The sequence below is a fragment of the Musa acuminata genome, chromosome BXJ1-5 (assembly GCF_036884655.1).
Source record: "Musa acuminata AAA Group cultivar baxijiao chromosome BXJ1-5, Cavendish_Baxijiao_AAA, whole genome shotgun sequence".
NCBI classification, from domain to species: domain Eukaryota; kingdom Viridiplantae; phylum Streptophyta; class Magnoliopsida; order Zingiberales; family Musaceae; genus Musa; species Musa acuminata.
In genome coordinates this window covers 12,173,210-12,185,021 of record NC_088331.1, presented here as the reverse complement: position 1 = coordinate 12,185,021, position 11,812 = coordinate 12,173,210, and the positions used below count along the sequence as shown (strand labels likewise).

Here is an 11,812-nt window from a genome sequence, read left to right as displayed (position 1 = left end):
TTTTCTAGTCTGTAAAGCGACAGGCTATTATTTTTTGATCGCTTCCTTTACAACGAGGACGGGGAAAAAGTAGCGATAATGTTAAGTATTATGCTAAACTTTGATGCAGACATCCCAGACTTAGCTTTCACGAGGTTTATTCCAATAGTTGCAAGCTGGTTTACATCAGTTGATTTACGTGATGCAAATGCAAATTTTGGGTGCAAGCAGATCCGAAGACGGTTTCTATTTTCGTGCATCGTTCAATATGATAAGACTCGTGTTATGCAAGCATTAATTTGTCTACCAACTTGTCTGTTCACATCGGAGACACGTACGATGATGAGATGATAGATTTGTTCTTCAAGAGAAGTATTAGGGCAAATGCATTGTCACCGTAATGATGAGATTCTTGATCAATAATTGTACAGGAAATTTTGATTCCTGCGAAAAATTTCATGTGTCTTCTCTTTGCTTGGTTTCTGTCATGCCCTCCTCCTGTTGGGGTGGGGAGAGAAGCAGCGGAATAAATAAGTATTAGGAGAGGAGACTTCTAGAAGAGGTAATACTTGCGGCTCTCACTGCTGGAGCACCGGCAACACCTGCTTCTACATCGACAGAGAAATATGATCGACGGGAGGCGATGGCGACGGAGGTGCGGAAGCGGAGAGGGAGCCTGGCAGCTTGGGTGGCAAATGAGGACTTCTAACACTTAAGAAGGGGGCAATGTAGAAACTTATCTACCAAACTAAATTGTCAAGGCTTTCTCCAACACAATCAGTAGAAGACCTCCCGGTCTTATCAAATCGAGAGCAAAAGAGGAACAATCCAGAGAGGCTTTTTCAGAGTGTACCTTGGCCCGTCCTCCCAAAACACAAAAAAAAAGGCCCCTATACTCTTCTTTTGGAGAAGAGATCATACAATGCTCGGTAGATGCACATCTTTCTATCATTCTCAGTCCACTTAACACATCATGTCAAATGTCGTCAAATAATTTTTTAGATATCTAACTTGTTGAAGAAGTCCTTGATTATTATTTATAATAAAAATCCTATCTTTGACTAATTCTTTTCTTTCATCATTTTACTATTTCGAAAAAAAAAGGACTTAAGTAAGTTGACTAATTCTTGCATTGACTAGATATGACGACAAATAACATGTAAGTTTCACCTTGTTCATCATCAGAATCAATTAAATATATAGATACTTAAAGTCATCGCAAGTAAAGTTACTGTATTTATTTTTTATGCATATTTATCTCATACTCTATCATAAGTATCCTAACTCAACTCAATGAGATGAACAAATATAAATGTTTGAAAATTTTGATCTTTTGCTGCCATCCTGAAGATCAACACACAAGCACCCATGTAGTAACTACCGTCATGCATGACTTCATATTCCATATATAACTTCTTTGGTAGTTTATTTTCCCATCTGATAGGGCATATTTTGGTCCTATGTGAACCACCGACAAATGTTGTAGATCGACACGACACCATACGCCTCTAGAAGCGTGGGGTGCATGCTACGTCAAGCTCTAACGGTGCGACTGTGTGGCCTGACCATCCCAAGAACTAGGGGCGGTGCCGTATGCTGTTAGGGCAGTGCTGTTTGACGTCGCTCAAGCACCTCCGAAGACACCATCTCGTTAGAGAGGTTGTTCTGCCCCCAGAGTCAACGGCCATGCCGGACCAGGGCCCGACCAATTCCCGCATCCAGGTATAAATACCCCCGACCAAATCCAGGAAAAGGGGGAGGAAGAAGAAAAAGGAATAAAAATCAATCTAACTTGCTCGTTGGAGGGGCCAAAGTCGGGACACACCCGATGAATACTTTTTTGCAAGGAGGTGGTCGTCATCAAACCGCAGGCGCCTTCACCCCGAAGTCGTCTCCCAATATGCAGAGGAGGGCGACCTAATGGCTCAGATTTGACGGGTGCCACTCTCATCTCTCTTTCCAAAAAGGAGCCCCACGGTGAGGAAGGTCGCCATCTATCCTAAAGACGAGCGGACACGTCTTCCCACAAACGGAGCTCGGGATCGACGGAACTTGAAAAGTCAACCCTCACATTCGCACCAGAAGTTCCCGATGTCGGCACGTGGGCCTAACCGTGCTGACTTATCACCCACGGTACCTTTGTTGACTAACAGATTGGCGCTAGAAGGAGGGCCCATGTCGCAGGAACAGTTGAAAGGAATGCGCCCCGGGAGGGAGCTCCTAACTGACCCCCCTTCCACCGAGCTAGAAGGACAAGCCCTCTCCGCCCCTACGGACGAAAGGATTTCGGCTTCAACGCCTGATTGTTACTGGCGTTTGTTCAACGACCCGGGACTGTCGCCCCCGGGGCGAGCCCCGGGGTGCCCGACCGTGACACCCAAGGCATTCCTTAGCCTAACCAAGAAAGTACAGAACATGGCGGGCATGATGCACACACTTGCCCCGGTCATCCCCCGACTCGGGCGGCCCCTGATGCCCCCGACCGATCCGACCTGACAACCCCCGAACAGGGAACAACTCGGGGTTAGGGCAGCCTCTGGGTGGGCAACGGACCCGAGGGGTCCTCCCGAGCAGAATGCGCCTGCACCTTGCCGAGCCACCCCATCTCATATGGAGCTTAACACTATATCGTCTGATTCGACGGATGACTCACTCAGAGCCCAGTTATCCCGGTCAATCAACGTCTAGACATGTTCCAACACGAGCTTTGGAGATCGCGTAGTGAGCCCAGCAAGGGCGCTTTGGGCCTTTTTGACGGGTTTCAAACCCTCAAGGTTCTTCTGGTCGCTGATTAAGAAGCCGCCAACGACCATTTCTGAGATGCTTCAACGCACCAACCAGTACGTTGCCGCCAAGGCTTTGGTGGTAGGGAGGCGCATGGAAGGCAAGAAGCCGAGGATGGAGTTGTCTTAAGGAATGGCCTCGACGGTCCCGCCAGGGGCCCAACCGACAAGAGCTGCTGCTCCTAAGACCATCATCTCTCCCCTTAAACGCATTCCACACCGAGATCTTCCTCCAAATTAAAGAGACAGGCCTTTTGCAATAGCTTCGCCTTATGAAGGCCACCTGTAGAGACCAATCTAAATACTGTAGGTTCCATCGGGACCACGACCATGACACAGAGGACTGCCATGACCTCCGGAACCAGATAGAAGCACTAATATGGAGAAGCCACCTCGGACGCTATCTCAAGTCCCGGAAGGTGACTCTGAGCCCCAGAGGGCCCCCTAAGAGACAGATCAACGTCATCTCTGGCAAGCCAACAGCCGGTGGCACTAGCACGATAGCAAGAAAGTCCTATGCACACAGCATGGTGGAGAAGCATCCCCGCCCTGAGCACGAGCCTACAATTACCTTCGGAGTTGGAGAGGTTGAGCACTCCCACCATGACGATGCTCTGGTGATCTCCATCCAAATCGCCAACGCCTGGGTCAAGAGGGTGATGGTTGATACGGGGAGTTCCGCCGACATCCTCTACTTCGATGCCTTTGGGAGGCTCGGTTTGACCTAGGAAAATCTTACCCCTATGACGTTAGCTCTTACAGGGTTCACCAGAGATTCCATCTCCCCGCTCAGAACCATAGTGCTCCCCATCACCCTCGGGGAGGAACTGAAGATGAAAATAATATTGACCACCTTTATGGTGGTCGACCTACCATCGGCCTACAATGTCATCCTCGGCCGCCTGACCCCTTCCCCTTCTCACTCCCCATGCCCTCTCCCTGGACAGAGGTCCCAGATGATGCCAAGGGGGCGCTCGAGCGCGTGGCCCGACTGGCCAGCGTCTTGTTGAATCTCGTATTTTGATGATGAAACTACTTGATATATGTTTATGATTTAAATCTGCGTTTTGAGTGACGCAGGATGCTTCGATCAGGATGAGACAATTAAAGCAGGAAAATCATGTTGTGCCGAAGGAACATGTCAGAAGATTGGACGTCGGGCCGGTGGATCGGTCGACGTATCGACAGAAGGCTTCGGGCCGTGAACTCGGGCATCGGGCCAAGAAGAGCGGGTATTGTGCCAAGGATATCGGAGTTGCGGAGTCAACTGGCCGATTGGGCAATAGGCTGCACGAGAGGACGATGCGCCGAAGAATCGGACGAAGCGTCGAGGGACCAATGACATGTCGGACAACTTGGTTAATTGCTTAGGATTAATTGTCTCGATTGAAGTTTTGTTTTGTTGTGCAGGATTAACTATGATAACGATGAAGACATAAAGCGAAACAAAGTGTCGGAGTCAAGCGCGAAGGATTTGTTGCGAGTTCAAGAGTTCGACGGAAGTCCGAAGATTCGTTGGGAGTTCGCGGAGCTCGCCGAGAAAGATCGGAGCTTGCCGAAGAAGCTCGTTGGAACTCGCTAAGAACAAATCGTGAAGTCTAGGAGCTTGCCGGGAGTCCGCAGAATGGTTTCCGAGAGTTCATCGGAAGACCGCCGGAAGTTTGCCGGAAGCTCGCTAGAAGAAGTCTTGACTTGCGGACTTTGTAATAGCTTAGAAAATGTCTTTAAATTCATAGTTAGCACGTTAATTAGGGTTAGGATTAGGTGTTAATCCTATAACCCAAGTAGGGGCCAATTAGGCCCAAGTTCGGACTGGTTTGGACCAAGTTTGGAGCCAAACCAAGTGAGCTGGAATAGTGAAGAGGTGCCACCGCCCCAGCCAGGAGGTGCAACCGCCAGGGGTGCACGGCTGGGAGGTGCAACCGCCCCAGCCAGGAGGTGCAACCGCCAGGGGTGCACGGCTGGGAGGTGCAACCGCCCCAGCCAGGAGGTGCAACCGCCAGGGTTGCAAGGCTGGGAGGTGCAACCGCTCCAGCCAAGAGGTTGCACCGCCAGAGCTCAAGTTCCGAGCTCTGCCAGGCGATGCAACCACCAAGCTCAGTCTTCGAGCTTTGGCAGTGTGGTGCATCAGCCTGAGCTCAGTCTCGAGCTTTGCCAGGTGATGCATTCACCAAGCTCAGTCTTCGAGCTATGGCAGAATGGTGCATCAGCTTGAGCTCAGTTTGGAGCTCTGCCAAGTGATGCAACCACCGAGCTCAGATTTCGAGCTCTGCCAGGTGATGCAACCACCAAGCTCAGTCTTCGAGCTCTGCCAGGTGATGCAACCATTGAGCTCAGTCTTCGAGCTCTGGCAGAGAAGAAGCAATCGGCAGAGCTCAGTCTTCGAGCTCTGCCAGGCGGTGCCACCTCTCCAGTTGAGAGGTGCAACCGCCTGATCCCAGAAATTCTGGGATTAGATCGATTTGATCGTTTTGAGCTCGAATTTTGAATTGGGTTGGGGCCTATAAATACCCCACCCATTCAGCACTGAAAAGACACAGACCTATACCGAAATTGTGATCTTTTCTGTGATTCTAAAGAGCTCAAAAGTGTTGTAAATCCTTGAGTCTCCTCCTTCTGTTCTTCAAGTTTTCAACTGTAAAGTGAGGAGAGAAAGGTCTGTAAAGGTTGTCTCCTAAGCCTGTCAAAAGGAGAGAAACTGTAAGAGGGAAGTTTGGCCTTCGCCCATTGAAGGAAGGCAGCTAGTTGACGTCGGCAACCTCATCGGTGGAGGAAGCCAAAAGTGGAGTAGGTCAAGGCTGACCGAACCACTCTAAATCTCTGGTTTGCGTTTAATTTCGAGCACTCTATCATTACTGCAAACCTCCCTCATCACTACTGCTCTCTGCGCTTTCACGAACAAGTTCTAAGTGCTGTTCTTCCAAATCTGCATTCAGACGTAAACTTGTATTTTCGTACATTACAGTTTACGTTTACGTTTGATTCTGCAGAACTGTTTTCCGCGCTTTTACGAACGAGCTTCCTTGCAGTTTACGCTTACATTTTAATCCTATTAATAACTGCAATCTGTCCTCTACGATTTTACGAACGAGTTTTAACATTTAGACGTAAAACTGCATTCGGACGTAAATCGGCTTTCTTCGCTCAATCATCAGATTTCAGTTTACGTTTACGTCTTGATTTCAACTGCATACTGCCTTCTGCGAATATACAAACGAGTTTCAAAGTTTAGACGTAAATCTGCGTCTAGACGTAAAACTGCGTTTAGACGTAAAACTGCGTTTAGACGTAAATCTGCGTTTAGACGTAAAACTACGTTTAGACGTAAAACTGCGTTTAAACGTAAATCTGCGTTTTGACGTAAAACTACGTTTAGACGTAAATCTGCGTTTAGACGCAAATCTGCATTTAGACGCAAAACTGCATTTAGACGCAAAACTACGCTTAGACGCAAAACTGCGCTTAGACGCAAAACTGCGCTTAGACGCAATCTGCGCTTAGACGCAAAACTGCGCTTAGACGCAATCTGCGCTTAGACGCAAACTGCACTTAGATACAAACTGAAAATTTGCTTTTCCATCATAATCGTTTTTGAACGAACGCAGCTTTTTGTTTTTAAATTATTATAAGATTTCCGCTGCACTAATTCACCCCCCCCCTCTTAGTGCTCTTGATCCTAACAATTGGTATCAGAGCGGGGTATTTCTCATTTCGGATTTACACCCGAGAGAAATGACCTTTCAAGAGGGCTGTTCGGTCTTTCGTCCACCGTTCTTTAACGGATTGGACTACACTTATTGGAAAACTCGAATGAGAGTTTTCTTAATTTCTCTAAATCTGGATTTATGGAATATCATTGAAAACGGTTTTCAACTTCCCTCCAAACCGATGAACGAATGGTCGGTTTTGGAGAAGAAGAATTTTTCTTTAAACGCAAAGGCTATGAATGCCTTATTTTGCGCATTGGACAAAAATGAGTTCAATCGGATTTCTACGTGTGAAACGGCTTTCGATATTTGGCGCACTCTTGAAATCACGCACGAGGGAACTAGTAGAGTCAAAGACTCGAAAGTTAATATTCTACTGCTTGATTTCGAGCTTTTTCATATGAAACCAAGCGAAACCGTTGTTGACATGTACACCCGTTTTACGGATGTCGTCAATGGTTTAAAATCACTTGGTAAAAGCTTTTCGGATTTTGAACTCGTTAACAAAGTTTTGCGCTCACTTTCTAAAACTTGGGATTCAAAAGTAACTGCTATTCAAGAATCGAAAAACTTGAACCATTTTCCACTTGAAGAACTAATTGGTTCATTGATCACATATGAAATGACGTGCAATGCACGTGAAGAACTTGAGAACCACCTTCCAAAGAACAGGAAGGATTTGGAACTCTGGACAAATGAATGCCACTTGAGCGATGACTCAAGTGATGAGGACAATGATGAACAAACCAACCTTCCAAAGAACAGGAAGGATTTGGGACATAGAACATTTGAAGACCACTCGAGCATAAGCTCAAGTGATGGTGAACTTAAAATGAAACGAAAATTAAAAAGCAAAAAGAATGGAACTACTTGCTTTAAACGCAAGAAGAAGAACAAAAATTGGGATGAATCGAGCTCCTCCGAAGAAGAGAAAGTCAACAAAAGCAAGGCTGCAAACTACGCCTTAACAGCCTACAATGATGAGGTAATCGAAATCCCCCTAATTTACTTCGAAATTACATGATGCTTTTCATGATGCATTTTTCTTTTTCTTTAAATTTTCTTGAAAATTATATTTTTAATAATTTAACAATGAAAATGCAAAAATATGATCATGCTTGTAATGATAATGAAAATTGCATGTCTTATGTTAATGCAAGATAGAAATCTAATGATTTTACACCTAGTGAGATTAATCCTATTTATGTGCTTGAGAAGCAAGAATGTATATTTTGATGATTTCAGATTTGACAAATGCTACACTTTAAATATGAATCATTCTTCAATCAGATTAAATGCTTCAATCATTTTCTAACTCTAGAGTTCTCGATTTTGGTGAAATACAAGTGATAAATTCATTTATGATATCTTGTAAATCACTTGAATTATGAATGAGTTTTTCTTTTTTATGATGTGTTAAAAGAATCACTTAAAAAGAAAATGTTTTTCCATTTTATCGAGATTAATGATTTCATGATATTATGTGAATCTCGAAACTGATTTTGATGAAATAGTAATAACATTATTCATGTTATGAATCTTAAAAATGATAATATGCTTCATGTGATAATATGGATACACTTATGATACTCTGTGTATTCATAAAATATTTATCTCATCATCCAATAACTCTTCTTGATATTCCTTATGAGATGAAATGAAATAATGCATGAAATACAAATGAGGAGTTAATGATCATGCATAATAGGATGTAATGAATTCTAGATACCATCATTTGAATATCTATGATCATGCTGCCAAAATGATATATCACGAATGCTTGAATATCATGTTTGATATGCTCATGATGATTGATTTTTCGGTATCATGCATAAATTTTTTGAAATGTAATGTTAATGAATTTGTGCATTGAAACTATAATGATGCACAAATAAAAATGATTACTTACCTTTGTCATGATTTAGAAATTGATGTAAAGGGTTTTTCCCTTGTTGACAATGACAATGGGGGAGATAGCTAGCTTGTACAAGTCAAGAAGATGCAAAAACTTGATTTGCTAGCTTACCTATTTTAAGAAGCAAAGATTGCTAACTTGCTTATTTCAAGAAGAAAAATTGTCTTCTTGAACATCACTATCTTGAATATCTCAAGAAGCAAAACTTGCAATTTGCACATGGCAATAGGAAGCAAGAATCATGAGCTTACACAAGAAATTTATCTTGCATTCGCTTTCGAAATTTTTGCTAGCTTATATATTGTGAAACTTGTATATCGTAAAAATTGCTAGCTTGTTGGTCTAAAGAGAAGCAAAAAGTTGCTATCTCAAAAAAAGCAAATGTGCTATCTTGCCTATCTCAAGAGGCAAAAATGCTAACTTGTGCATCTAGCAAAGTGAGCAAAATTTTCAAGAAGCAAGAGTTGCCTTCTTGAACATCTCTAATTTGCTAGCTTGCATGATGTAGAACTTGCTATCTTGAACATTACCAAAAGTGCTATCTTATATGCTATAAAACTTGCATATCTAAAACTTGATAGCATGAATGTTCTAAGCATGATGTAACACTTGCTAAATCTTCTAGCTCCAAGATTGCATGATGATAAAACTTGATACTATGATTTTCATGCAATGAGTTGAACCAATATCACACACAAACACTTGATTGTGATACTTCTCCTTTTTGTTGATGACAAAGGGGGAGAAGTATGTTGATGACATGACATGTGATGCATAAGTTTATGCATAAGTTCATGTTGACGTGTTGCAAGTATTCATGATGAATATTGCAATGACTTGAATTCAGTGTGAATTCAAGGTTCTATCAATATGGCATATTGATAGGGGGAGTTTGTTTAAACTCCGGGAGTTAAGGTTAACTCCGTTTATGATGACATGTTGCTTAGATTTTTGAATCTAAGAGGTTCTATCAATATGGCATATTGATAGGGGGAGTTTGTTTAAACTCCGGGAGTTAAGTTTAACTCCGTCATCAAGTGGTTGTCATCATCAAAAAGGGGGAGATTGTTGAATCTCGTATTTTGATGATGAAACTACTTGATATATGTTTATGATTTAAATCTGCGTTTTGAGTGACGCAGGATGCTTCGATCAGGATGAGACAATTAAAGCAGGAAAATCATGTTGTGCCGAAGGAACATGTCAGAAGATTGGACGTCGGGCCGGTGGATCGGTCGACGTATCGACAGAAGGCTTCGGGCCGTGAACTCGGGCATCGGGCCAAGAAGAGCGGGTATTGTGCCAAGGATATCGGAGTTGCGGAGTCAACTGGCCGATTGGGCAATAGGCTGCACGAGAGGACGATGCGCCGAAGAATCGGACGAAGCGTCGAGGGACCAATGACATGTCGGACAACTTAGTTAATTGCTTAGGATTAATTGTCTCGATTGAAGTTTTGTTTTGTTGTGCAGGATTAACTATGATAACGATGAAGACATAAAGCGAAACAAAGTGTCGGAGTCAAGCGCGAAGGATTTGTTGCGAGTTCAAGAGTTCGACGGAAGTCCGAAGATTCGTTGGGAGTTCGCGGAGCTCGCCGAGAAAGATCGGAGCTTGCCGAAGAAGCTCGTTGGAACTCGCTAAGAACAAATCGTGAAGTCTAGGAGCTTGCCGGGAGTCCGCAGAATGGTTTCCGAGAGTTCATCGGAAGACCGCCGGAAGTTTGCCGGAAGCTCGCTAGAAGAAGTCTTGACTTGCGGACTTTGTAATAGCTTAGAAAATGTCTTTAAATTCATAGTTAGCACGTTAATTAGGGTTAGGATTAGGTGTTAATCCTATAACCCAAGTAGGGGCCAATTAGGCCCAAGTTCGGACTGGTTTGGACCAAGTTTGGAGCCAAACCAAGTGAGCTGGAATAGTGAAGAGGTGCCACCGCCCCAGCCAGGAGGTGCAACCGCCAGGGGTGCACGGCTGGGAGGTGCAATCGCCCCAGCCAGGAGGTGCAACCGCCAGGGGTGCACGGCTGGGAGGTGCAACCGCCCCAGCCAGGAGGTGCAACCGCCAGGGTTGCAAGGCTGGGAGGTGCAACCGCTCCAGCCAAGAGGTTGCACCGCCAGAGCTCAAGTTCCGAGCTCTGCCAGGCGATGCAACCACCAAGCTCAGTCTTCGAGCTTTGGCAGTGTGGTGCATCAGCCTGAGCTCAGTCTCGAGCTTTGCCAGGTGATGCATTCACCAAGCTCAGTCTTCGAGCTATGGCAGAATGGTGCATCAGCTTGAGCTCAGTTTGGAGCTCTGCCAAGTGATGCAACCACCGAGCTCAGATTTCGAGCTCTGCCAGGTGATGCAACCACCAAGCTCAGTCTTCGAGCTCTGCCAGGTGATGCAACCATTGAGCTCAGTCTTCGAGCTCTGGCAGAGAAGAAGCAATCGGCAGAGCTCAGTCTTCGAGCTCTGCCAGGCGGTGCCACCTCTCCAGTTGAGAGGTGCAACCGCCTGATCCCAGAAATTCTGGGATTAGATCGATTTGATCGTTTTGAGCTCGAATTTTGAATTGGGTTGGGGCCTATAAATACCCCACCCATTCAGCACTGAAAAGACACAGACCTATACCGAAATTGTGATCTTTTCTGTGATTCTAAAGAGCTCAAAAGTGTTGTAAATCCTTGAGTCTCCTCCTTCTGTTCTTCAAGTTTTCAACTGTAAAGTGAGGAGAGAAAGGTCTGTAAAGGTTGTCTCTTAAGCCTGTCAAAAGGAGAGAAACTGTAAAAGGGAAGTTTGGCCTTCGCCCATTGAAGGAAGGCAGCTAGTTGACGTCGGCAACCTCATCGGTGGAGGAAGCCAAAAGTGGAGTAGGTCAAGGCTGACCGAACCACTCTAAATCTCTGGTTTGCGTTTAATTTCGAGCACTCTATCATTACTGCAAACCTCCCTCATCACTACTGCTCTCTGCGCTTTCACGAACAAGTTCTAAGTGCTGTTCTTCCAAATCTGCATTCAGACGTAAACTTGTATTTTCGTACATTACAGTTTACGTTTACGTTTGATTCTGCAGAACTGTTTTCCGCGCTTTTACGAACGAGCTTCCTTGCAGTTTACGCTTACATTTTAATCCTATTAATAACTGCAATCTGTCCTCTACGATTTTACGAACGAGTTTTAACATTTAGACGTAAAACTGCATTCGGACGTAAATCGGCTTTCTTCGCTCAATCATCAGATTTCAGTTTACGTTTACGTCTTGATTTCAACTGCATACTGCCTTCTGCGAATATACAAACGAGTTTCAAAGTTTAGACATAAATCTGCGTCTAGACGTAAAACTGCGTTTAGACGTAAAACTGCGTTTAGACGTAAATCTGCGTTTAGACGTAAAACTACGTTTAGACGTAAAACTGCGTTTAAACGTAAATCTGCGTTTTGACGTAAAA

The 11,812-nt window shown here is 44.5% G+C and overlaps 1 protein-coding gene across 1 annotated transcript; it reads left to right on the top strand.

Moving 5' to 3' along the window:
• Positions 1-3,034: 3,034 nt before the first annotated feature.
• Positions 3,035-3,772, top strand: LOC135673897 (uncharacterized). The gene is made up of 2 exons (XM_065183296.1): positions 3,035-3,479; positions 3,525-3,772. Exons 1-2 carry the CDS (start codon positions 3,035-3,037, stop codon positions 3,770-3,772), a joined length of 693 nt encoding a protein of 230 aa, XP_065039368.1.
• The last annotated feature ends 8,040 nt before the right edge of the window (positions 3,773-11,812 follow it).